Source organism: Schistocerca nitens, chromosome 4, assembly GCF_023898315.1.
Source record: "Schistocerca nitens isolate TAMUIC-IGC-003100 chromosome 4, iqSchNite1.1, whole genome shotgun sequence".
Taxonomy (NCBI): domain Eukaryota; kingdom Metazoa; phylum Arthropoda; class Insecta; order Orthoptera; family Acrididae; genus Schistocerca; species Schistocerca nitens.
The window spans coordinates 407,338,668-407,366,259 of record NC_064617.1 but is presented as its reverse complement, the minus strand read 5'-3'; the positions used below and the strand labels follow the sequence as shown (position 1 = coordinate 407,366,259).

Sequence of the window (27,592 nt, the reverse complement as noted above, 5' to 3'; positions counted from 1 at the left end):
TTTTAGTGGACTAAGTGAGTCAGAACAGATAAGAAACCTTGTATGGTAGCATCTGTGGATCTGCTCCAGTGCCACCATAATGCCATATAACTCCTCACAGTAATTTTTAAATTGTTCCAGAAGACGCACTTTGAGAACCCTATCAAGGAAAACAGCGGAAGAACTGAGGACATTCTCTTGCTGGGATACAACTGTATAAACAACTATGAAATTGTGGTGTGTACTTAAAATGGAAGAAAACAAAGCTGTAAAAACGTAATCTGGAGTACAAGTTTTCTTGTACCGCATCACGCTTAAAATAACTTTGGGCTTCTAAAGACATCTAGGCGGCAACGCGTTCCATCCCTGGCTGTGTATTCAGAGGTCTGATGGCTCAAGATCCTTGAGACAGCAGCACATATCCTAAATCGTCGCATGGGACCGATTCCTGAACAGCCGTTCAAAGTTGGGTTGGATCACTGCACTAAATGCCATTGACAGGTGATGCTAAGATTTTTCTGTGTCTGTTGAGCCAAAAGGATACCTTCTGAACCCAGAATGGTGGTTCACCATCCTCTGCACACATACTCTGAACTGGGCTGGTCCAGTCGATATCCAAATCCCTCATGGTAGACAGCATCTAACATCTTGAGGTAAGAAATATGGGCTGATTCATTAACCACACTGCCTTAATGTAAATGTGATCAAACAAATTCCCTATAAAACCGCAAGAGGTGAGACCTGTCATCTGTCTTTCAGGTACAGAAACGAAGTTAATTTCTTTCCATAAAACATAAAATATTGTCTCCCACTGTGGGTACTGGTTGTTTAAAACTTCAAAAAGCATGGTTAAAACTGACACATGTAGTCTTCTCTGGTGAGAACTGAAAATCATTTGTCTTGGCCCAGGTGTCCAGCCTCCTGAAGGTCAGTTGTAGCTGCCTTGTCATCACTGTAAGGTCAGACGAAGAGTAGAAGATGGCAAAGTCATCCACACACAAAGAGCATTTGACAGTGTTCCCGACTGTGGAAGAAATGACATTGACAGGAATGGAAAAGAATGTGACACTGAGTACACTGCCTTGGGTGACCCAATTCTCTTAGACATAGCAGTCAGATAAGGAATCACCAGTTTGGTATCTAAAATGCCGATCTTCGAGAAAGGATTGGATAAGAAGTGGCAGAAGTCCACGTAGTGCCCACTCTGGAAGTTTGTGAAGGATGTTGTACCTGCAAGTAGTGTCATATGCTTTTTTGAGGTCAAAAATGCACAGATCAAAATCTGTGTAAGGATGACTTACATATCACTATCTCCAGTAGAATTAAGTTGTCAAGGGGTGAACGGTAGTGCCTGAAACCGCACTGGAAGCAGCTCAGGTGACCTCAGGATTTGAGGAGGCAGATGAGGTGGCAGTTGACCATGTGTTCAAGAGTCTTACCTATACAACCGGTAAGGGTTACACTCCAGTAACTGTTAGGGGTGCTACGGTCCTTGCCTGGTTTTCATAATGGAACTAATAATGCCTCCTTCCAAGTCGTGGGGTACTGTCCATCAAACCACATCTGATTGAAACAAGACAGGAGCTGTTCTTTAGCTTCGGGGCACAGATGACGGAACATGACATAATGCATCTTAATCAGGTCCTGGAGTAGCATCTCTGGCCATGGACAGAGCTGATTCCAGTTCCCACATGGAAAATGGAAAGTTGTAGGCTTCCTCATTATGTGAGAAATGGAGCTTCCTCATCTCTCCAGTTCCGTGGGACACCTGAAACACAGGAGCTTGTCTGGATGAAGCAGTGACTAAAAAAGTGATCAGCTAGGCACGTCCACCAAAACCCTATTTCCATAAGGGGATGTGTACTACTCTTGCCTGAAATCCGCCTTATTGAATCCCAAACTTGTGCAGTGGAAGTGGACCGATTATATCCTGTTGTTGTTCCGTCAGATTGGCAGTACACAAACTCTGAACTTACTAATCAGCAATCCAATAAGTTGTATGTTTGGTTGCGGGTGTTCACCAAGTGTTAGATTCCACTTAGATATTGGTGCTAAGGTCACACTGCTCAACTGTGCTATGTATGAATGGTTAGGTAGCGTACAGCTTCAGGAACCACACAACTCATTGTCAGCATACAATGGACAACTTATTCCAGTGATTGGAGTGTGCAGTTTGCAGCCACATTCCATGGCACTATTAAAACAGTGTTATTTCAAGTGTTGTGTTTTCGTCAGCCTACTAACAGTTTCGGCATGGATAGCTCTGACCTTTTCAGACTGTCAGTTGTTATAAATTAATTCATCTGGGTTTCTGGCCAATACTAATGCATTATCTGACCAGAACAGTTGTCTGTTCCACGGTAGTTTAGGCAAGGCTCAAGGCCCATGCGACAGTGAAAGACAATGCGCAGCTCAAGCTTTTTCATGCTCTTACTGTCATTATGCATTAAGGGACCGGGCTGCACAGAGTTGCAGGACAGTGACATCACCAGACCAGTATCAACCAGCCAATGGGCGTCATCCCTGGTGGTCCTTACTAAACTGTCAAGCAGGTTGAGATTCTGTGCAGATTTTAAATCAACTGTCAGCCCCAAACTACTGTTGATTCTTTCCTGTAGCCTCACCCGGAGGATTTGATGGACAAATTGGGTCAGGGTCACTTCTTTTCAAAAATTCGTCTCCAGGACGCCTACCTGCAACTGCCTTTGCATGAAGAGTCAAAGAAGATTTTTGTCACACATGGGATTACTCCAGCTTTGATGGTTGCCATTTGGTAGCACTTCTGCCTCAGCTATTCTCTAAGGATACCTCAAGCAACTGATGTTGAAAGTGCCTTCTTGTTCTAACTATTTAGATGATACAATTGTCTCTGGTCGTATGCCAGCAGAACACTCACAAAATTTAGACGTATTGTTTCATGTTTTGTCCAATGCAGGACTGATGTGCAACCATTTCAAGTGTTCCTTCTTTTTCACTGAAATCGAGTATCTTGGCCATATGATTAATGTGCACATCCTCCACCTATCACAGTTGTACTTAGTGGCCACTTAGGACTTGCCTGCATGAACCAACGCGTCTGAATTAAAAGCTGTAATGAAGATGCTAACCTATCACGTCCATTTTATCCTGAATGCCACTCAGATTGCAGTGTTTCTAAATCAAATGTGCTGCAAGGGCTTTCCGTTCGTATGTTCAGCTGAGTGTCAGACCACTTTCCAGCAGCTGAAAGATGCACTACTAAGTGATCGGTGTTTGGTCCACTTCGAGCCCAGCAAGCCTGTCACTTTTGCAGTAGACGCCTCACCTTATGGCATTGGTGCAGTGCTGCCACATTCTGACACTGCATTTGATTCCTCTGAGGGCTTCTGTCCTCACATTGATTCTGAAGAAATCTGGCTTTTGGAAGTTTTTCTGCTCACTTTGGATTATGTGGCACAGGAGACTGAATTGGACCTGGCGTTGCAGATGGTGCTCGAGTTAGTTTGTCGTGGGTGGCTGCAGAGTTTGTAGGAGATCCGCCAACCAGTTGTTCGTTGCTACTTTGCTCATCAGCGTGCCATCTCTGTACAGATTGGCTTTGTCCTGGCACACACGGAAAGTAGCAACACACTTATCTTGGTCCCTCAGTCTCTCTATCAGAAAATTCAAACAAAGGCCATGACTTCAGTGTGCAATGTGCACCAAGTCTGAATCTGCTCCTCCACAGTGGTACTTTACAGTGGCCACGTCCTGATGTAACTTTGGCAACTTCTGCACATAAGATTTTGCTGGGCCATACTGGTCATGGTGTTTCGTTGGTGGGGCGCTCAACTGCACAATCATCGGCACATGTACAAAGTCCCAATTTTTTCACAGTCCAATCTAGTCACTGTCACAAATGATGAGAAAACAAAAACACCCAGTCCCCAGGTAGAGAAAATCCCCAGCCCAGCCAGGAATCGTACCCGGGACCCCGAGGTAGCAATGCTAGCCACTAGACCACGAGCTGTAGACGCTATGTCATACTGGAACATACACTGCCTAGTGGTTGTCAATGCATACCGCATGTTTCCCTTCATTGTTCCAATGAAGTATAACACATCACACAGCGCAGTATCAGCTCTTACACTGATCTTCTGCATGTAAGTCTTACTTGAAGTGATAGTCTCATAATGGGCGGCAGTTCACATCTCAGGAGTTTGAACAGTTTTGTGCAGACAATGGTACTCAGTTTGTCCTACAATGACCTTTCACCCACAGTAAAATGGTGAAGCTGAATAATTTATGAGGACCTTTAAATTACAGATGGACAAGCTGTGAGCCACTCACACATGGGACCAGGCTTTGAAATTTTTTCTGTTGTCTTACTGCTCCCTGCCCAAAGATGGAAAATCGCCAGAGGAGCTTCTGCACGGTTGATGTCACAGGACTCTGCTCCACTTGTTACTTCTGCCACAGAGACCTTATGCTCCTACTTCTGAGTCACAGCTATGGCCTCAGTGACCAGTGTACTTTCGCTTGTTCAGCAGGGGTCGGAGATGGGAATGAGGTGTAATGTCTGAGGTGTTGTCCTGTTCCCACGTCATCTCCAGCAGCATGGTTGTCTCCACAGCAGGAGACATCCATGGACGTCAGCCTGGCTCTACCGGCAGTGTTGCAGTTTTGCTGGCGACCTGTGACACAGCCGGCAAAAGGGTTGGGCCTGGCTGGATGCCACGGTGGGTGGGTGGATGGGGGGCAGACGTCGTCTCCAGCAGCCCACCCGTTTCACAGTTTGCCTCTGCGACTATGACCGCTAAATTGCACCCTGTGGTTGGTTCCCTAGTAGGTATTTCCTGCTGTGCGCAAGGTGGATACTGGGCTGTGGATGGGTGCTCAACTCTGACTTAAAGTTTCGGCACCTAGTTCCTCAACTGCGTCAGTGACCCCCTCTCTCCCTGCCATCATGTCCATCTCCATACCCAACTCCGGGATGGATGTTTGGTTTGGGGAGGATGCATGCAGTGTCGTCGAGTACTGAGAGCGGTGCAAGTAGTACCTACCACTGCAAAGTTACTGCGCAAAAAAGCAGTATCACAAAGTGCCAATTAGATGCTAGGAAGAAGCAGTTCCGAGGTGCCACTGCTGTGGCTCTGCCCTGAAATTGCATCGCTGGAGGCCAGTTCAGTTCGAGGTCAGATCCTGCCCACTTCCAGGAACTAGGCAGAACAGAGTAACTTTGTCATGCAGCCTACTCACCGTGATACAGTTCATGTCAACTTTCAGGGAGTTAATTGAGACTTCTGTCTCCTGTGAACTATGCCTGTGCACCAACGCTGTTAGAACGGTGTCAACAGGTGTCTACGAACTTGTGTTTTCTACTGACTGTAGTGAAGCCACAGTATGGCCATTCTAGACTTTCATCAATTCGCCACTCATTAATCGTGCTCATATAGTGTGTTCCGAGCCTTATGTCCACATGTGGAGTTTGATAGCTACAGCCGAGCCTGGTGAGTAAAGATAAGTTTTGTTGCAATTAATCAAGTATTACTTATTTAGTGAGTTGTAATTAACTGTTTTATTAGTAGCCATCTCTGTGTCCAAGATGTTGGACACAGCTGTTAGCCTGTCTGTCTGAATCTCTCCCATGTTTTGAAATTTTACAATAGAATTGCAACAGCATTTTACACTAATTTTGCAATAGTTAATTTTTTCATCTTACAGAAACAAGGTACATTTTTTATAGAAGGCTCAAGTGGGTATAGAATCAGAAAGTATTTTCCTTCACGTTCTAGTGTCGCTTCGTGGACATCTGGTTGTAATTAGGCAAGAAATGAAATTCATGGATCTTCGGCTGGCATGCTGAGACAGCCACATTTCAGGAAGTTATCTTAATACAAAGATGCTTCTTAGGCATGTAGCAATAGTACAGACTGATATTAAGGAACTGTTTTCATGCAAATATTTGATTTGGTGTTTCATAAAAATTTAATCAATTTATTGTAACAAGTATTTCATTTTTAAAGTTTTGTGTGTGCTTGTTTAGTAATCAGTTATGTAAAAAATTCGTTCCATGCCAGTAACGACATTTACTAAGCACTCTATGACTGAGCAGAAATATTGGTCTAATCGGTATTGAATGTCCATCTACTTTGGCCGCACTTCTATTACGAACTGCACTCCTTTACTTGGACTTTGGGGACCACCTGTGGAGATGCTATGAGGTTTATATTGGCACTTTTATCATCCATATTATTTTTGGCTAACTTTTGAGTCCTTTTTGAATTTATTTCTTTTGCTAATTGTGTTACAGTCAATAAGCAGTTTGTGTGACTTTTGATTTACTTGCAGACGACTGAAATATGTTTATTATAAATTCCACATTTGGGAGGCATGCAATATTAAAAGGTCTCAACTAGGTCAAATTGCTGCTGGACAAAAGATGTAAAATCAGGTAAAATAAAAGTACCTTATTGTGTTAAGTCAGTTGCATTTATGTAGACTGTTAAGTGTAGTAAAATAGTCTTACCAATGACAATATTTGGATTTCATAGATACCTTCATTACCTTAAAGGAATGTCACTTTGAGGCATAGCGTTGGTGTTACGTTCAGTGTGTACACAACTGTTAAAGAGTATAGCTCTTATCATGAAATAATTTTATGGAAATCAGATGGGACTTCTGTGTACCATTATCTAACTTAGCAACCAGAGCTTCCATCGCCTGTTCCAGAGGAGAGTGATTTTTACATACATTGAAACACCCAACAAGGACCACTTCAAGTGACAGATTAAACAACTGAGACTTGTGTTCTAAAAAAATTGTTGTGGTGATGGAGACATTAAGACAGCACTCTCCTAGAGACAGAAGCACTAATGCGTTCAAATATGATGAACAATCTGCATATTCTGTGCATGTAAGACTTGAGACCAATTTCTGACTGCCCAAGAGAAACAGAGACTCCATGTTCAGGAGGGTCTTGGCATGGAATTTATGGCAACCTTGTTAGGGTGTATGCCACTGTTTCTGTCAATTTATTAGTCTGAGTGCAGACTCGTGACTAATGTCCTATGCATCAACCTACAGGGACTCCGTCATCAAAGACGTCATGCAGATCAGAATATTCAACACACCTTTAACTGGAACAACAGCTATACTTTTAGTGGTACATGGAAGCAAGCTCCTGAAATTATGACTGCAGAAAAAGTTGGTGACCTGTTGCAAATGAGGTGGCACCACAAGTGACCCTGCATCACAGATATTGACACAATTTCTGGTAGCATGAATTCACAACCAATTCAACAATCACAGGCTATTTGTTTTATAAAGCTCTCTCTCAGCAGAGCCACGACAACTAGCTGTTCCTGAAAAAGATAGGTGGCAATACTTTTGACCCCTAGTTTTTACCCTAATTTGACATGGGAGAAGACTGAGAATGTTTTACACAGTTACTGACAAGGTGAAACTGACAAAGGTAGTACTGGGCATAATTCTGTTATAAAATTACACTTCAATGACAAATGAAGATGGCAGGATTAAACACATGCTGCAATTCCTCTGTTCGCTCAAAAATAGTTTATTCTTTTTACACTTAACTTTTTAAAAAAATACAGATATATTTAAATACACTTTTTTGTTGAGGAGCATTTAATATTTACTAATGTTAATGGCAGTTTGAAACTTTTCTTAGGAAGATTCATTATGAGCTTAATGCTGCTATAGACACTGATCCAGCATGGTATGTAACAGTGGTATGGCCGACAGGGGCGTATAACTTACAGAACTGTCACTGAAATTGTAAATTATTGTTTGGTTTTCAATGTTTTGGTGTCTAGTTGTATAGTCACAGTAGCCTCTATAAGTACACTCTGAAATTTTAACTCCAATTTTTTCTACTCATCTTATGTAGTAATAAACTGGTAGACTTTAAACAACTGAATATAATACAAAATGTCAAAATTCTTCTTCAAGCATTGACAGCCAGTCTGTAGAAACCATCCTTGTACTTATCTGAACAAGATACAATAAATTTATGTAATGATTATTTACCGTCTTAAAAAGTTGAATTATAGTTACTGAAGCTAAAGTATTGAAATATTACATAAAATGCTTACGTTTCAAGTACAGATGTGACAGTACACAACTGTGCAGAGGTTGTCAGTGTTCCTGACCTGCAAATAAAACATACCAGAGAACTTCAGAAAAAAATATGATTGGTGTTAATAGAAGTTAAACTGTTTTGTATTTATTAACAACAAATGAAAAAAGATGATAATTTTTCCCAAAGTACTATTCAATGACAATAAACCTGTGTACTAACAACAATCAGTTCTTGAAAATATATAATGTAACTGAATAGATAAAAAAATCTACTGATGAAGTGGCGGCAAGAGAACTCACACATAAAAAGATACTGAACTTTGCACGCTTTCAGAGCCGGTGGCTCCTCCTCCTCCTCCTCCTGGCAGAAGGGTTGAAGGAGAAGAAGAGGACTGAAGGAAAAGAACTGGTGAGCTTTAGGAAATGGGGACAGTTTGGAAAAGTTACGAAGAACCCTGGGTTAGGGGAGACTAAGTGGACAGGATGAGAAGGCTAGACTGATGGTTGGGAACTGCACCAGATCAGATGTGAAAACCTGAGAGCTTAAAAGTGCAAGGTACAGTAATAGGCAAGACAGAAATTACTGATTAAACATTGTACACAGGTTAATAAGAGTGGAAAGCTAAATGCATTGTATGTGGTAGAGGTGGGGAGCTGGGGAAAAATAGAGGTGTGAGAAAAGATATAGAAATTTAAATGGGAGTGAAGAACGAAATAGTTATGGAGATGAAATGCTGAGACTGAAGAAATAGACATACGAGACTGAAGAAATAGACATACATTACGGCTAGAGCCAAGGACATTATGTAATGCCAGTTCCCACCTGTGGAGTTCTGAGAAACTGTTGGCTGCCATGGTGAAACAGGCACTGAGATCACAACTTATATGCTGTACAGTATGATATGCAACAGAATATTGTGTGTTGCCACTATTCACCCTCTGCCTATGCCCGTTCATTCTTATTGATAACTTGGTGTTGTTTTTGTTGTTGTGGTCTTCAGTCCTGAGGCTGGTTTGATGCAGCTCTCCATGCTACTCTATCTTGTGCAAGCTTCTTCATCTCCCAGTACCTACTGCAACCTACATCCTTCTGAATCTGCTTAGTGTATTCATCTCTTGGTCTCCCGCTATGATTTTTACCCTCCATGCTGCCCTCCAATACTAAATTGGTGATCCCTCAATGCCTCAGAACTTGTCCTACCAACCGATCCCTTCTTCTAGTCAAGTTGTGATATAAATTTCTCTTATCCCTAATTCTATTCAGTACCTCCTCTTTAGTTATGTGATCTACCCATCTAATCTTCAGCATTCTTCTGTAGCACCACATTTCGAAAGCTTCTATTCTCTTCTTATCCAAACTATTTATCGTCCATGTTTCACTTCCATACATGGCTACACTCCATACAAATACTTTCAGAAACGACTTCCTGACACTTAAATCTATACTTAATGTTAACAAATTTCTCTTCTTCAGAAACGATTTCCTTGCCATTGCCAGTCTAAATTTTTTATCCTCTCTACTTCGACCATCAGCAGTTATTTTGCTCTCCAAATAGCAAAACTCCTTTACTACTTTAAGTGTCTCATTTCCTAAACTAATTCCTTCAGCATCACCCGACTTAATTCGACTACATTCCATTATCCTCTTTAGCAACGCAAGAGATTGTCCTAGGAACAAGATTGTAAAACGAAAACTTACGTTATTTATTGTAAAATGTTTTTTTTTTTTGCTAGAGGCACAAATCACTCTTCTCCAAAGCGTTATATAAATCGATCCCTACCTTTTCTTTAGAGATCTATTTCCACAATTATTTTTTTTCCTTCTATAGGCTTTCCTATCTTCTATGTACCGTAAGCTGGGGGTCTAGGCTTAAGAGGTTTTCCAAGGTTTCCCTGCTTAAGAAAGTTCCCGAATGGGTAGACCCTGATAACAGTTTCATGAAAGATCATCTTCCTTGGTTGTGCACAGCTGACGTAACACCTTGATGCACGTAAAAGCAATACAGCCGCGGTACCTGTCTCTTCATTTCTTCTGTTTTCAATATTTCTTTTCTTCGTCTGTCTTACACATAATATTCTTTTCCAGTCGGAGGACTGACAATTATCACTTCCGGGTTATCCACACTAATAGATAGCTCGCGAAGTGTGTTCGGCAAATAAAAATTGAGCTCACAAACTTCGCTCGCTGCGAGGGGCGTTGTAATCTCCCCACGGAAAATTACCCTCTACCACGCAATAATTAATAATTATCAATCAAATCATCCACATGTATTCACTTTTGGAAAGTATCTGATTGGATTTTCTAGTAATATATGCGCCGACAACTCGTCGACGCCAAGGTATTTTTCTAGTACGTTTATTCTTTGGAAGAACAGAGATACATATATGTATCCTCCATGGTTGTTAGGGATGGATAAGGAGGACAGCTTCGGAAGTATCTGTTGGAAGATTGTCAGGTTGCAAAAACAGACATATTTGCTCTTCTTCTCGCTAAAGCGAGCTATTAACGTTTGTGCCACTAGCGGGTTATTTGGAGAGAGAGAAAAACTGTAAATGCAAATTAAGTAAGACTTGGAATCAACAGAAAACGGAACATGTACTGGAGATGGATTGAATTTACAATTTTTCCTCAGAAATAAGGTTTGTGACCCTTTTATTCTAGAGTGAATGACGAATGAGTTCTCTGTTTGAATCATTGATGATTGTCTTGGCCCTGTAATTAGTGGGGAAGTTTCAGTTGTGACGAAGAGAGCCTGCAATCACCGAGATTTTATAAAATCGTCCAAAAAGGCTTCGGACACATCTGAAATTCTAAATCTGTCGTAAAATGAACGAATGGTTCAAACGATCGATTTTCCCAACTGAATTCAGCGCTTAACAATAATAATAGATATAAAGATCTTTTACAGCAAGCCAGCCGCTGAATATTAAGACGAAGGGCTCCACCAGAGATTCTATTGGGCTGAGTTCATGTAATTAAATAATATATTTAAAACTGTATATAGATAAAGGACAGAGAGAGAGAGAGAGAGAGAGAGAGAGAGAGAGAGAGAGAGAGAGAGAGAGAGAGCGAACGAAATTAGAGAAAATACGCAGAATCCTCCATTAGTATAATTGTTTGTCTGTCTTATCACGGATCAGCCCAAAGATAAAACAGGAGGCCCTTACTTTACTGTACAGGTTTATGTGTGAGAGACATTACACCAAGTTAGCGGCAAGCTGCATTCACATACTTTCATCATTTACAGTACAATCCACATTATAATGGCCAATCCGTGACAGGACACGTTTTTGGACGTTGTTAAAATAATTTTGTCTCTGTTTCATGTGAACTACGACGAGCCAACTTAACTGACGCTTGGAAAAGAGAAGAGGTACTCGCAGTCAAATTAAGTGGATCTACAAATAAGAACATAAAACAACGCGCTGGGCGCAGAGAAAAGGCCAGATCTATAATTTTATTATAAAAGCTTGCTAGTATAGATGAAGTATACGCTTTTCTATTTAGTATTATTGGATATTTGAACATTGATTAATTGTGTTCATGCTAGATGTAGTTCAGCCTTCAGCTGTTAGCACTGATAATAATGATGTAGTAAGAAGTGTTGTAGAACCGATCGCTACAGATAGCGCAATAGAACGCCCTGTAGATACGGCTGGAGATGAAACGGCAAGTACGCAACATGGGTTAGATCCATTGGTCATTATCATGAGACAGATGCAGATGATAACCGAGAGCATGAATAATATGAATACAAAATTAGCCTCAGTTACTGAAGGGCAGGAAAATCTGAAAACCGACATTAACGCGAAATTAGCCTCAGTTACGCAAGGGCAGGAAAATTTGAAAACTGAGATTAAGCAGCAGTTACAAGACAGTTTTTCCGAATTAGAGCAGCGGATAGAGGCGAAGACAAAGGAACTTAAAGATCAGGCCGAAGAGACGGAACGAAAATTAACTGCACAAATAGAATTGGTGAAAGCTCAATGTGAGGAATCTACTCACCGCGTACATGTAGAAATGAAAGAGTATGTGGCTATTAAGATAGATATCGTACGGGAACAGGTGGAAATGGTTCCGCAATTAGTACAAAAGCAAGATGCCATGTCATGTGCAATTGCGCAACTTCCTGAATTGGCACGTACGCAGACTAACCTAAAGGAAAGTGTTGAACATCTGACAGAGCGTCAAGATGTTATAGACCACCAAATTAATGTATTAACGGGTACATTATCCGAAATCACATTAGAAAACAAAAGGCTAATGTGTGAAAACGTTGAACAAAATGTTAAGGCAGCATTCCAGAGTCTACCTGGCAAACAGGAAGAGAATTTGTTTGCGAAAGGACTTGAGGAAGTGCGACAGCAGTTAGGTGCTGATTTCGAGCATTGGAAACAAACGATAGAAGAGTCGATACGCGTTTCACAACAAGGCTCAGAACAAATGAATACAGGCCAGCAGCAGAAGTTGGCAGCAACTATAGAGCCAGTTACTGCACATTCGCACACGATACCGACTTGTGTAAGTAACTCAAACAGTAAATTGCCTTGAGCTAGTTGTTCGCGTGAAGTCTTATCTAACGGTGATTACGAAAGCCTTTGCCATGCCGAAGAAAAAATGATAAAGCATCGGCAATTCCAGATTTTTAACACTGACAAAAGGGGGGGTCCATCCAATTGTTTTTATTCGAAGTTTCAGAGGAGTGCTACCCAGAAATTGGTCGGAGTGGCAGAAGATCAGTTTCGTTACAGGATATATACAAGGTTCGGGGGCGATTTGGGCCTCGGACATGACTTCTGTTTGCTCGACATATGACGATTTTGAGAAGGCGTTTTTAGCAAAGTTCTGGTCAGAAGGGGTACAGGAACGCCTAAGGCAGGAGGTGCTCTACCCAGAGCCTTTCTCCTTTTCAAAAGGAAGCCTTAGGAAGTATTTTGAAAAATATATAAATAAAACTAGATACTGGGACAGACCTATGCCATTGCCAGACATAATAAACATACTTAAGGCAAGACTATCAATTAGCATCCGGAATCAATTGATTTACGGCAATGATAAAGACTTGGAGTCGTTCCTCACGACGTTAGACCATATAGATATTATCGAAGAGAACAACCAGAAAGCACGTAATAACAGATTCCAATATAGGGAGATAGAACCTCCGCCAAACGGTAGGCAAGGGAATGGACAGAGATTGTTAAATAGTGGAGGAACCCCTCAAAATCTAAATAGTAATACCGGCAATAGTCTTGCGAGGGGCTATCCAAGGAACAACAGGAATGGGAAAAGATACAATCCTGTGTGGGGGAACGAAAGGAATTTCAGACCTCAAGCCTGGAATAATAACAGTAATAGAAAGTGGAATCAACCGGGGGGAATGAACTCAAATAACCAACATCAGTGGGGACGGACATCTACGAATCAACCGGTAATTACCGAAGTGACGGATGATGTCAACCAGCAGGCAAATCAAAATCCAACAAACTTGTAAGGACCCACTCGTGCCCCGGAGGAGCGGTCAACAATTGGTTGAGGGGCAACAGGATATGTGTACCCATGCTAACGTATAATGATGGACGATTACTGGCAGATGAACTGACCGAGGACTTAGAACCACAGGATGAGGATAAGGAACAGGTGGCAGTAGCCGAAGTGCAAGTCATTTTGGAGACTGTACCTATAATGGCAGTTTTAGACACAGATGCAACCACAAATGTTATTTCGGAGGCACTATTCAACAAGATCAGAAATATAAGACGAGTACCAAATTTTCCCGTTCAAAATTGCAGAATAATAGGCGCCGTTGGGGCTAGATCGGCTAATGTAAAAGTGCAGTCACTACTTAGTGTAGAAGTCGGAAATGTAGCAATATTAAGCACATTCCTTGTTGCGAAAAATTTGGTGGTAGATTGCATTATTGGAGTCGACAGCCTACGTCAATACGGATGCAGAATAGATTTTAAAACAGGAAAAATTTGGTTGAATGTTAATAAACAAGAAATGGAGTTGGAGTTGTTGAAAAAAGAAAGCCTTACGAGAAAATATAATTGTGGGATCAGTGTGCAAGTAATCAGGACGGCACAAAATTCTAAACAGTATGTAATTAGTGAGTTCCAAGTCAAAGGAGATTTCGGTCAATTAGTGTACGAGAAGTTAAATGAATCCGACTGCATTACTGAAGATCAGAAGAAGCAGCTAAAAGAATTATTATTAGCGTATAAAAACGTGTTTGATGAAAGGCCAGGAGTTATTAAGGGATACATATGCCATCTCTACGTTAAGCTGCACGAAACGTATTGTAGAACTTTCTATCCTGTTCCCTGGAGGTTAAAGGCTCAAGTTCAGAAAGAAATAGATCGCATGTTGAAATGGGGTTTGATCGAACCCTCTACAAGCCCATACTGCTCCCCATTGTTGGTTGTGCCAAAAGCAAATGGGACTGTGAGACTGGTACTCGACGCCAGAGAAATAAATAAAATTATAATTCCAGTGAGAACACATCCGGAAAACATAGACGAACTTATACAACGGTTCCAGGATGTCCAATATTTGACAAGCATTGATTTGCGGAGTTCTTATGGGCAAGTCAAGCTGGATGAGTCATCAAGGAAATATACGGCTTTCATTTATTCCGGAAGAAGTTACCAATTTACTGTAGTTCCTTTCGGACTCAACAAATGGTTCAAATGGCTCTGAGCACTATGGGACTCAACTGCTGAGGTTATTAGTCCCCTAGAACTTAGAACTACTTAAACCTAACTAACCTAAGGACATCACAAACATCCATGCCCGAGGCAGGATTCGAACCTGCGACCGTAGCGGTCTTGCGGTTCCAGACTGCAGCGCCTTTAACCGCACGGCCACTTCGGCCGGCTCGGACTCAACATTAGTGCTGGAATCTTTATAGCAGCTCTAGATTATGCACTAGGCCCAGAACTAAGAACCAGGATAACAGTGTTTGTTGATGATTTGCTTATTGCATCGAAGACTTGGAAGGAGCATATTACCTTACTGAGCCGGGTGTTGGACGTGTTCAAAACCATGGGAATAACTGCTAACCTACAGAAATCCCATTTTGCAGTAAACAGAATCAAGTTCCTGGGGCATATAATTGACGCAAAGGGAATTTTACCAACCAAGGAGAAGCTAATTGCGATTAGTAAATTTCCAACACCCAGAAATAGGAGGCAATTAAAAGGGTTTATGGGTCTTGCCTCATTTTTTAGAAGATTTATAACAAATCAGGCCATGAATGCAGCAGCTCTAAATAGTTTGCTGAAGAAGGATGTGCCCTGGCTCTGGACATTAGAGTGTCAAGAAGCATTTGAGGAGATAAAGAAGCAATTAGTAAATGCACCGCTTTTGTACCATCCGGACATGCAAGAAGAATTTTACTTGTCAACAGATTCGTCAAATGTGGGTTTTGGAGCGTGCCTTTTCCAAGTACGCAAGATAAATGGACAACTCACCTTCTGTCCTATTGCATTTGCCAGTCGTGTTTTGTCCAACTGTGAACGAACTTACACGACGACAGAATTAGAGGCTCTTGCGGTCGTCTGGGGTTTTAAAAAATTTCATTATTATCTATATGGGTCAAAGACTATCGTATATTGCGATCATCAATCATTAACGTTTTTACAAACGTGTAAACTGTTACACCCCAGACTGGCTAGATGGACTCTCGCTCTGCAACAATACCAATTTAAGATCGTGCATGTCTCAGGACAACAAGACATTATTGCTGACGCTCTATCAAGGTCACTGCAGGGTTAAACCAAAGAGATTGAAGTAAATAATAACTCAGAATTCCCTGTATTGCTGCTGCAGGAAAATCCATTTAAGACGTACTACGTCAATTTGTGTGCGCATATGGCCCAGTTACAGAAAAGAGATGCTCAATGGGGAAGTGTCATTCAAAGGTTACAACAGCAACCTTCGGATCAGATGGCAAATTATTACAAACTAGTAAATGGCGTATTATTTTTCTGCTGTGGAAGGCCAAACAAAGTCCGTTGGTGTGTTTGTATACCTGAGGCGCATATAGAGAAACTTTATGGTTCACTCATTTAACCTGGGGACATTTCGGTGCGACAAAATGTGCAGACAAGATAAGTGGGTACTGTTATTTTCCCAACATAAAGTGCAGAGTGCATGAGGTTTTAAAGAAATGCATAATCTGTCAAAAAACAAAGCCGGATTCAAAAGGGAGTAAGCACCCATTATGCTCTATATTAGTCCAAGAACCAAAAGAATTAATTTCGTGCAATCTGTGTGGACCGTTACCTACTTCAAGAGGTGGTGTTAGATATGTATTGGCATTTCTCGATGTGTGTACGAAATACGTAAAGCTATACCCGATAAAGGCGGCTACAGCCAAAGTAATTTTATTAAGATTGATAAGGGATTATCTTCCACATGTTGGTACCCCTAAAGCGATCATAACAGACAATGCCAAGATATTCACGGGACTCCGATGGAAACAGACTTTGTCTCAAGTCGGTGTGAAACACATACTAACATCATTTTACCACCCACAAGGCAATTTGGTTGAGAGAATTTTTAGAGAGTTCAATCGATTTATGAGGACGTATTGCCATAATAAGCAGACTGCGTGGGCAAATTATGTGGAAGAGTTTGAGCAGATATACAATAACATGCCCCACTCCTCAACTGGATATACACCTCATGAATTGATGTTCGAAGCAAAAGAGGAAAACTTCTGGACTGACCATATGCCCAAAACTCAGGAAACTGAGATGCCTTGGGAAGAAAAAATAAGACAAGCCATCATAAATATGACGAAAAAAGCTGATCAGAGAAAACAACAATTTGACAAATTAATCAAGAGGGTACAGACATACCGGGTCGGAGAAAAGGTACTAGTCAAAAGACATACCAAATCATCCTTAATAAAGAAAAGTATAAAGAAATGGGAGTTACTATATACTGGCCCATACATTATCCTACAAATTCCGAATCCTGGGGCTTATCTATTAGCATACCCGGGATTGAACAAAATAAAAGGGTTATTTTCCCATAACGACTTGAAAAAATTTAATGAAGATTAGAAGATAGGGAGGAATGGTGTTGCGAGTGACAGAGATGAACGCTCGTAAAAAACATAACAATAAACTGTGTGTGTAGTGTTAGAAAACTTTAAATTGAAATAATTAATCAGTGATATAGACTATAGAAATAGTGACTGACTATTACTATCGAGTGTTGCAAAGAAGATAGTGAAGATAGGCTTCACCTGTGTTTGGGTGAACATGGAACTTTAGCACTGCTAATGTCATCAAGATTTATAAAGGATCTAACTGACCTTCAAGAACAATGAAATGTTTCCCGTAAATGACGCTGAATAATCAAAAGAGGTTCCGAGTTAAGGTTCATATATAATTTCAAGTGCACACTTAGATGTGTAAACGTGTGAAGGGATGTGTTGAGGCAGTGAATCATGAGTGACGGTTAACGCCGCAAAGATAATTTCCCGCGCAAAACAGTTGACGTCGGCGCGAGAGTTAGAATCGATATAGACGACACAGATATGCTTTGTAAGAGACTCGCACCAAGCGCGAGGGTAAACTGATTCATGTTGAACTTTAAAAAGAAAAGGTGTTATAATTAGAAGTTAAGAGGTTTTAATTTATTATTGAATGTTTAAAGAAAATAATATTCATAGAATTAGTAGTTATTTAATGGAGCGTGTTCGTTTGGAATTTTTGTTTGAAAGAGAAAAATCCATTTCCATATATGTGCATGTGTGAACGCCGTATGAATCTGAGAATAAATGAAAGAAGTGAATCCGCATTCCTCAATGCTAATAACTTTTACATTTCAACAATCAATTGGAGAAATATGTGTATTTAGGATAAAAAGTTTTTGAGTATAGATAAATTATATGACATTCAAGGAAATGAGGGATTATGTCTTTGTATAAAATGAACCACACTTTCCATTATTCGATGATTTGAATCCAAAATCTACTGTAAGTTGCATGAATCCTTTAAATTACGAAGAACAAATCACTGACAGAAATGTGTCAGAATTTTCGGACTTATAAGCACAAGTGGGGATGCAAAGCCCGAAAGAGTATTCAAACTAGAATAAATATGAGGATGTTTTGGCAACAGCATTAGTTAATGATGAAATTCCTGGAAGCACGTCGTAAGAAAAAGGATGCATGAAGCCATAAGGATTTGGCTTCCAAAAAGGAGAATCTTGGACGGTGCAACCTAACCAGTTCTCTTACAGGAAGAGTTTCCCCTTTGGTCATTGCTAATTCTTTTGGAATGAATGTTGCATGTGAAATCGGGTATCCCTGTTCTTTCTACTCTTCCCATTGGGGGCCGCGTAGAAGACCGACTACAAATGTGGACGTTGGGGACATGCAAGACCCGGGGGAGTTTTAGCACCACAAGAGATTGTCCTAGGAACAAGATCGTAAAACGAAAACTTACATTATTTATTGTAAAATGTTTTTTTTTTTTTTGCTAGAGGCACAAATCACTCTTCTCCAAAGCGTTATATAAATCGATCCCTACCTTTTCTTTAGAGATCTATTTCCACAATTATTTTTTTTCCTTCTATAGGCTTTCCTATCTTCTATGTACCGTAAGCTGGGGGTCTAGGCTTAAGAGGTTTTCCAAGGTTTCCCTGCTTAAGAAAGTTCCCGAATGGGTAGACCCTGATAACAGTTTCATGAAAGATCATCTTCCTTGGTTGTGCACAGCTGACATAACACCTTGATGCACGTAAAAGCAATACAGCCGCGGTACCTGTCTCTTCATTTCTTCTGTTTTCAATATTTATTTTCTTCGTCTGTCTTAAACATAATATTCTTTTCCAGTCGGAGGACTGACAATTATCACTTCCGGGTTATCCACACTAATAGATAGCTCGCGAAATGTGTTTGGCAAATAAAAATTGAGCTCACAAACTTCGCTCGCTGCGAGGGGCGTTGTAATCTCCCCACGGAAAATTACCCTCTACCACACAATAATTAATAATTATCAATCAAATCATCCACATGTATTCACTTTTGGAAAGTATCTGATTGGATTTTCTAGTAATATATGCGCCGACAAATCGTCGACGCCAAGGTATTTTTCTAGTATGTTTATTCTTTGGAAGAACAGAGATACATATATGTATTCTCCATGGTTGTTAGGGACGGATAAGGAGGACAGCTTCGGAAGTATCTGTTGGAAGATTGTCAGGTTGCAAAAACAGACATATTTGCTCTTCTTCTCGCTAAAGCGAGCTATTAATGTTTGTGCCACTAGCAGGTTATTTGGAGAGAGAGAAAAACTGTAAACGCAAATTAAGTAAGACTTGGAATCAACAGAAAACGGAACATGTACTGGAGATGGATTGAATATACAATTTTTCCTCAGAAATAAGGTTTGTGACCCTTTTATTCTAGAGTGAATGACGAATGAGTTCTCTGTTTGAATCATTGATGATTGTCTTGGCCCTGTAATTAGTGGGGAAGTTTCAGTTGCGACGAAGAGAGCCTGCAATCACTGAGATTTTATAAAATCGTCCAAAAAGGCTTCGGACACATCTGAAATTCTAAATCTGTCGTAAAATGAACGAATGGTTCAAACGATCGATTTTCCCAACTGAATTCAGCGCTTAACAATAATAATAGATATAAAGATCTTTTACGGCAAGCCAGCCGCTGAATATTAAGACGAAGGGCTCCACCAGAGATTCTATTGGGCTGAGTTCACGTAATTAAATAATATATTTAAAACTGTATATAGATAAAGGACAGAGAGAGAGAGAGAGAGAGAGAGAGAGAGAGAGAGAGCAAATGAAATTAGAGAAAATACGCAGAATCCTCCATTAGTATAATTGTTTGTCTGTCTTATCACGGATCAGCCCAAAGATAAAACAGGAGGCCCTTACTTTACTGTACAGGTTTATGTGTGAGAGACATTACACCAAGTTAGCGGCAAGCTGCATTCACATACTTTCATAATTTACAGTACAATCCACATTATACCTCGTTTTGCTTTTGTTGATGTACATCTTATACCCTCCTTTCAAGTCACTGTCCATTCTGTTCAACTGCTCTTCGAAGTCCTTTGCTGTCTCTGACAGAATTACAATGTCATCGGCAAACCTCAAAGTTTTTATTTCTTCTCCATGGATTGTAATACCTACGCCGAATTTTTCTTTTGTTTACTTCACTGCTTGCTCAATATACAGATTGAATAATATTGGTGATAGGCTACAACCCTGTCTCACCCCCTTCCCAACCACTGCTTCCCCTTCATGTCCTTCGACTCTTATAACTGCCATCTGGTTTCTGTACAAATTGTAAATAGTCTTACGCTCCCTTTATTTTATTACCCCTGCCACCTTCAGAAATTGAAAAAGAGTATTCCAGTCAACATTGTCAAAAGCTTTCTCTAAGTCTACAAATGCTAGAAACGTATGTTTGCCTTTCCTTAATCTAGCTTCTAAGATAAGTCGTAGGGTCAGTATTGCTTCACGTTTTCCAATATTTCTACGGAATCCAAACTGATCTTCCCCGAGGTCAGCTTCTACTAGTTTTTCCATTCATCTGTAAAGAATTCGCATTAGTATTTTGCAGCTGTGACTTATTAAACTGATTGTTCGGTAATTTTCACATCTGTCAGCACCTACTTTCTTTGGGATTGGAATTATTATATTCTTCTTGAAGTCTGAGGGTATTTCACCTGTCTCATACATCTTGCTCACCAGATGGTAGAGTTTTGTCAGGACTGGTTCTTCCAAGGCTGTCAGTAGTTCTAATGGAATGTTGTCTACTCCCGGGGCCTTGTTTCGACTCAGGTCTTCCAGTGCTCTGTCAAACTCTTCACGCAGTATCATATCTCCCATTTCATCTTCATCTACATTCTCTTCCATTTCCAGAATATTGTCCTCAAGTACATCGCTCTTGTATGGACCCTCTATATACTCCTTCCACCTTTCTGCTTTCCCTTCTTTACTTGGAACTGGGTTTCCATCTGAGCTCTTGATATTCACGCAAGTGGTTCTCTTTTCTCTAAAGGTCTCTTTAATTTTCCTGTAGGCTGTATCTATCTTACCCCTAATGAGATAAGCCTCTACATCCTTACATTTGTCCTCTAGCCATCCCTGCTTAGCCATTTTGCACTTCCTGTCGATCTCATTTTTTAGACGTTTGTATTCCTTTTTGCCTGCTTCATTTACTGCATTTTTATATTTTGTCCTTTCATCAATTAAATTCAATATTTCTTCTGTTACCCATGGAGTTCTACTAGCCCTCATCTTTTTACCTACTTGATCCTCTGCTGTCTTCACTACTTCATCACTCAAAGCTACCCATTCTTCTTCTACTGTATTTCTTTCCCCCATTCCTGTCAATTGTTCCCTTATGCTCTCCCTGAAACTCTGTACAACCTCTGGTTCTTTCAGTTTATCCAGGTCCCATCTCCTTAAATTGCCACCTTTTCGCAGTTTCTTCAGTTTTAATCGACAGTTCATAACCAATAGATTGTGGTCAGAGTCCACATCTGCCCCTGGAAATGTCTTACAATTTAAAACCTGGTTCCTAAATCTCTGTCTTACCATTATATAATCTATCTGAAACCTGTCAGTATCTCCAGGCTTCTTCCATGTATACAGCCTTCTTTCATGATTCTTGAACGAAGTGTTAGCTACGATTAAGTTGTGTTCTGTGCAAAATTCTACCAGGCGGCTTCCTCTTTCATTTCTTAGCCACAATCCATACTCACCTTCTACGTTTCCTTCTCTTCCCTTTCCTACTACCGAATTCCAGTCACCCATTACTATTAAATTTTCGTCTCCCTTCACTATCTGAATAATTTCTTTGATTTCATCATACATTTTTTCAATTTCTTCGTCATCTGCAGAGCTAGTTGGCGTATAAAGTTGTACTACTGTAGTAGACGTGGGCTTCGTGTCTATCTTGGCCACAATAATGCATTCACTATGCTGTTCGTAGTAGCTTACCCGCACTCCTATTTTTTTTATTCATTATTAAACCTACTCCTGCTTTTACCCCTATTTGATTTTGTATTTATAACCCTGTATTCGCCTGACCAAAAGTCTTGTTCCTCCTGCCACCGAACTGCATGCATGCATTTATACGAACATAACTGTGATTATGCTACGAAATATGGAAACACATGCAAGTATGGCATTACAGGTTACAAGGGTTAAAAAGAAGATGCAAATACCACATACAAAAATGTTGTTGTTACTCGTGGATTAGGTATGGTTTGCACATTACACAATACGATCCTGGAATGGAAAGATGGAATCTTCATCCTCAAGTAATACTGTATTGGGAGCTTCTACATAATTTACTGCTCTTTTGTTTGTATTTGATACAGACTATATGGTTACTCATGTGTGGCATCACATGTGGATTAATAATTTGATTTGAATGCCGTATCTCATGCGACATGGTACATACTGTTGCTGTCGATGGCAGCTGGTAGTATCTGAAGTTTGGTGCTGCACCGAAATTTCAATGTTACATTTTTATACCACACGCTTACAATGGAGAAAATTCTTTATCTTTGCATCTGCCTTCCCAACATTCGTTATGATATATTAAAAAAACAACAACATAGAATTCATGGTGTATCAAGATGACAAAATTTAATTTTTTAAATCCAATTTACTATCCTGTGGAAAGTTGGAGATATATCTATGACAGAAAAATACCTGTGGCAAAGAACACACTACAATTTTGTGACTATCTAGAAAAACTATCATCATTACATAATAAGCTACATTCCTAGAAGAACTGAAATAAAATCATTTAACAAACTGGAAATAAGACGCAAAATATACATCATATATACACTTAATCTTACCTTACTTGTAATGAATATTTGCCTTCCAGACATTTTCTGATGCAAACTCGTCAGTCACACGCTGACTGAATCTAAAATTTCTATCATTAGGTCTCCTTCAATGGAACGCATCACAAGGCTGACAATCCTTCTTGGCTTGTAGAGTTGCATAAGAATGATTTTATTCTTTTCAAAGTTGAAAAGGCAACTTTCTGCTACAACCGACTTCATGGGAATTGTGAGAATTAGCTTCAACAGTTTAGAGCACTCACTGAATGTCTGCCCTAGGTTGTTGGTAATAATGAACTTTGCAAGACTAACGGCACAAGACAATGATCCAATTTCATATGCTAGGTGGATAGAAAATACATCACAACAATAGAACATGGTTCATGAAGGAGTTTCACCATATCTGAGAACTTCAGGGAACTTAGAACAATACAAGGGGAACTTTTCTGGAAGAAACAACGATGAAGGTACAGAATTACCTGAGAAACTAAAACAATATTTAGCCTTGAAATTATACTGGATGCTTCGATTTTCCACTCAGTCTTGTGCAACTTCCATTTCTTGATTGAGCAGTCAGCAAATTCATTGCCACTAATCAAATTCATTGCCACTAATTAAATAAATTTCTTCTTGGATCTGGATATTATTTATTTCAGATGCTGAAACAGTTTTATGGTCTGAGTATGTATGTGTATCCACACTCTAGCTAACTAGAGTCCTTCGACTAATGACATAACTTTACTGAAGTATTGCAACCAATAATAATTAAAGCTACAACTGGAAAGTTTTTTTATGACAAAGGGCCGGAGAAATTGTAGTTTCACTCATACAGTCATCTTCAAATGTGTGTTTCATGCACTCACTGTATTTCTTGCAGTCACAAACAGGGTTTATGGACTGCGGTTGAAAATTCCACCTAATAGAACAAGTTCACGGCAAACACTTTGTCACAATCTCATCAAGAATCGCAGTCAGCTGTGGCTGTTTCAGAAGAATGCACGAGAAGAAGAAGAAGAAGAAGAAGAAGAGCTATAATGGATACCTTCCCCCATTCTAGGCCTGTGCAATTAACCCTTCATTAGAAAGTTTGGTTCTATAGACCTTAAGGGTTTTATTTTAATTTACAACAGCTAGATGGAGCCTAGGGTACCGCTGTGGTTCTGAATTGCTATCCATGGCAATTACCCAGGCACATTACACACGTTTTCCTCATTTACATGCTAGAGGCTGATGAGGAAATATCTCCGCTGGGGTTTATTGCATCCCGTCTTTCTGTGTTCTTCCTGGTTTTTCATCACTGCTGTGCTAGTCTTAAGTGACACATACTTCTTATACAACAGTGTAGGAAAAGACAGACTGCTATGTACCATAAAGAAGACATGTTCAGTTGCAGACAGGCATAATTGAAGGACACTTAACCATAGCCTTCATAGGCAAAACAGAAACATGCATCATTCATACACACAAGCAAGCAAACTTCATGCATACATGACCACCAATTCCAGCCATCTCGGGCTACAATGTAACTATCACACGGGATGCAAGCAGCAATCTGGAGGGTGCAGGGAAGTGGAAGGGATAGCAATGTATGGGTGAGAAGAGAAACAAATGCTGTCTGGCGGAATGTGCAGGAACTAGAATGCCAACAGGCATAACGCCAGGAGATTGTGGGGCAGGGAGATGGAGAAGAAAGGAGCAAAAAAGGAGAGAAGTGGAGAAAGATGAGCGGATATGTTGGCACAGAGCGGCAAGCAAAGAGAGTGGGAGATGAGAATGGGGAGTAGGTGATAGGACAGAGGAGGTGGAAACTGTTGGGTGGAGGGTGTAGTGAGAGTAGACTAGGGTAATTATGGGAGGGGAGAATGTGTTTTAAGGATAACTCCCATTTGTGCAATTCAGAAAAGCTGGTGGCGGATTGGAGGATCCAGATGGCTCAGGTAGTGAAGCAGCCACTGAAATCAAGCATTTTATGTTCAGCTGCGTGTTGTGCTACGGGTTGGTCTACTTTGCTCTCGGTCAAAGTTTGGCATTGGCCGTTCATCCTGGTGAACAGCTGGTTGGTAGTCATAACAATATAAAAAGCTGTGCAATGAGTGCAGCAGAGCCGGTAAATTAGATGGCTGCTTTCACAGATGGCCCGGCCCCTGATGGGGTAAGATAAACCTGTGGCAGGACTAGAAAGGAAGTGCTGGGTGGCTAGTTAGGGCAGGTCTTGCACCCAGGTCTTCCACAGGAATGTGATCCTTGTAGCAAAGTGTTGGGATTGGGAGTGGCATAGGGATGTTGTGGAGGTTGGGTGGGCAACAGAACACCACTTTACGATGAGTGGAAAGTATCTCAGGTAGGTTGTCCCCCATTTAAGGGCAAGATGATAGGTAATCAAAGGCCTGGTGAAGGATGTGGTTCAGTTGTTCCAGTTCATGGTGGTACTGATTGATGAACAGGACACTCCTTTGTGGCTCATTCACTGGGAGGACTGGCGATGTGAGGGAAATGGCACGAAAGAGATTTGTTTGCAGACTAGGTCTGGGAGATAGTACTTGTCTGTGAATGCCTAAGTGAGACACTCAGTATACTGGGCAGAGGAGCTATTGTCACTGCAGATAGGTCATTCTCGGGTGGCCAGACTGTATGGGAGGGCTTTTGTGTGTGTGTGTGTGTGTGTGTGTGTGTGTGTGTGTGTGTGTGTGTGTGTGTGTGAAAGGGATGATACCTGTCAAAATGCAGGTACTTTTGGTGGTTTGTGGTTTTAATGTGGACAGAGGTGCTGATGGAGCCATCAGAGAGGAGGAGGTCAAAGTCCAGTAAGATGGTACGCTGGGTCAAGGAGGGCCAGGTGAAGCAGATGGGAGGGAAGATGTTGAGGCTGCGAAGGAATGAAGACAGTGTGTCTTGGCCCCGAGTTCAGATCATGAAGATAGCACCAATGGACCTGAACCAAACTAGGAGTCTGGCATTTTAGGAGGTTAGGAAGGTCTCCTCTAAATGGTCCATAAACAGGTTAGAATAGGAGGGTGTGATGCAGATGCACATGGCTGCATATCTTCCCTTCGAAGGAAAAGTAGTTTTAGGTTAGTATAAAGTTAGCAAGGTGTATGAGGAATGCGTAGTGGGTTTGGAGTCTGAAGGACGATGGGAAATGTAGTGTCCAATAGTGATAAGACCATTGGCATGGGGGATGTTGGTGTATGGGGAGGTGGAGTCAACAGTGACAAGTAGGGAACCAGGAGGTAAAGGGGTGGGGGTGGTAGAGTGTTGGTGAAGGAAGTGGTTGGTGTTTTTGATGTGGGAGGCTACATTTCAGGCAACTGGCTGGAGGTGTTGGTCGATGAGGGCTGAAATTCTTTCAGTTGAGGCATAATAACCACCCACTGTCCAGGATTGTTGTGTTTGTGTATTTTTGGGGAGCATGTAGAAGATGAGTGTGCAGTGTGTCATGGGGAAAGGAGGGAAATAGATTCTGGGGAGAGGTTCTGGGATGGGCCTAAAGCTTTAAGCAGGGACTGGAGGTTGTGTAATGCTGTATATGCTTCTTACACCTGTACTATTGTATTACAATACATTGAAGCACCCAAGAAATTGGTATTGACATGCATATTCAAACCCAGAGATAATAAACAGGCTGAACACGGCACTGGTGTCGGCAACACCTAGCTACGACAAGAAGTGTCTAGTGCAGTTATTAGATTGGTTACTGCTGCTACAATGAAGGGTTAGTAAAATTTGAGTGAGTTTGAACATGGTGTTATAGTCGACACACGACTGATGGGGACACAAACATCTCTGAGAAAGGGATTTTCCCGAGTGTACCTTGAATACTAGGAATCTGCTAAAACATTAAATCTCCGACACTGTTATGGCTGGAAAAAGATCCTGCAAGAACGGGGCCTATGATGACTGAAGCGAATCATTCAACAGGACAGAAGTGCAACTGTTCCATAAATTGCTGCAGATTTCAATGCTGGGCCAGCAACAAGTGTCAGCTTGCAAACCGTTCAATAAAGCATCATCGATATGAGCTTTCCTAGCCAAAGGCCCACTCGGGTATTCTTTATGACTGCATGACACAAAGCATTATGGTTCGCCAGGGGCCGTCAACACCGACATTGGACTGTTGACAACCAGAAACAAGTTGCCTGGTTGGATGAGTCTCATTTCAAATTGTATCAAGTGGGTGGGTGTGTACAGGTATGGAGACAACCTCATGAATCCATTGACTCTGCATGTCAGCAGTGGAATATTCAACCTGGTGGAGACTCTGTTGTGGTGTGGGGAATGTGTAGTTAAAGTGATACGGAACACCTGATACATCTAGATATGACTGACACGTGACACGTACGTAAGTATCCTGTCTGATCACTTGCTCATGCCCATTGTGCATTTCGACGGACTTTGGCAACTCCAGCAGGACAATGCGGCACCCCACACGACCAGATTTGCTACAGAATGGCTCCAGAAATACTCTTCTGAGTTTGAACACTTCCGTTGGCCACTAAACTCCCCAGACATGAACATTATTGAGTACTCCTAGATAAATTGAAGTTTTATGGGATTGGTGGTATAGCCAACCAATGGATCATGTCGTATCTATCCAAAAGAATGCAGAAAGTTGTACTTAGTAGTAATTCAACCAACAGAATACAGGGATGTTTCCAGGATGAGACTTTCACTTTGCCACAGAGCGTGCGCTGATATGAAACTTCCT

At 41.0% G+C, this 27,592-nt stretch overlaps 1 protein-coding gene across 2 annotated transcripts in view; it reads right to left on the bottom strand.

Annotated features, from left to right (window-relative positions):
- The window catches only part of LOC126251983 (abasic site processing protein HMCES-like), a 96,596-nt gene that overhangs the window by 6,869 nt on the left and 62,135 nt on the right, over window positions 1–27,592 (bottom strand). The window contains exons 8-9 of one of the 2 annotated variants that reach the window (XM_049952757.1): window positions 8,052–8,108; window positions 7,490–7,947 (exon numbers count right to left, since the gene is read on the bottom strand). In XM_049952757.1, the coding sequence (XP_049808714.1) occupies window positions 7,944–7,947; window positions 8,052–8,108 (61 nt within the window). In that variant the 3' untranslated portion in view covers window positions 7,490–7,943. Of the gene's footprint in view, window positions 1–7,489; window positions 7,948–8,051; window positions 8,109–27,592 lie in introns of those variants that run through there. The other variant, XM_049952756.1, reaches the window with a different exon arrangement.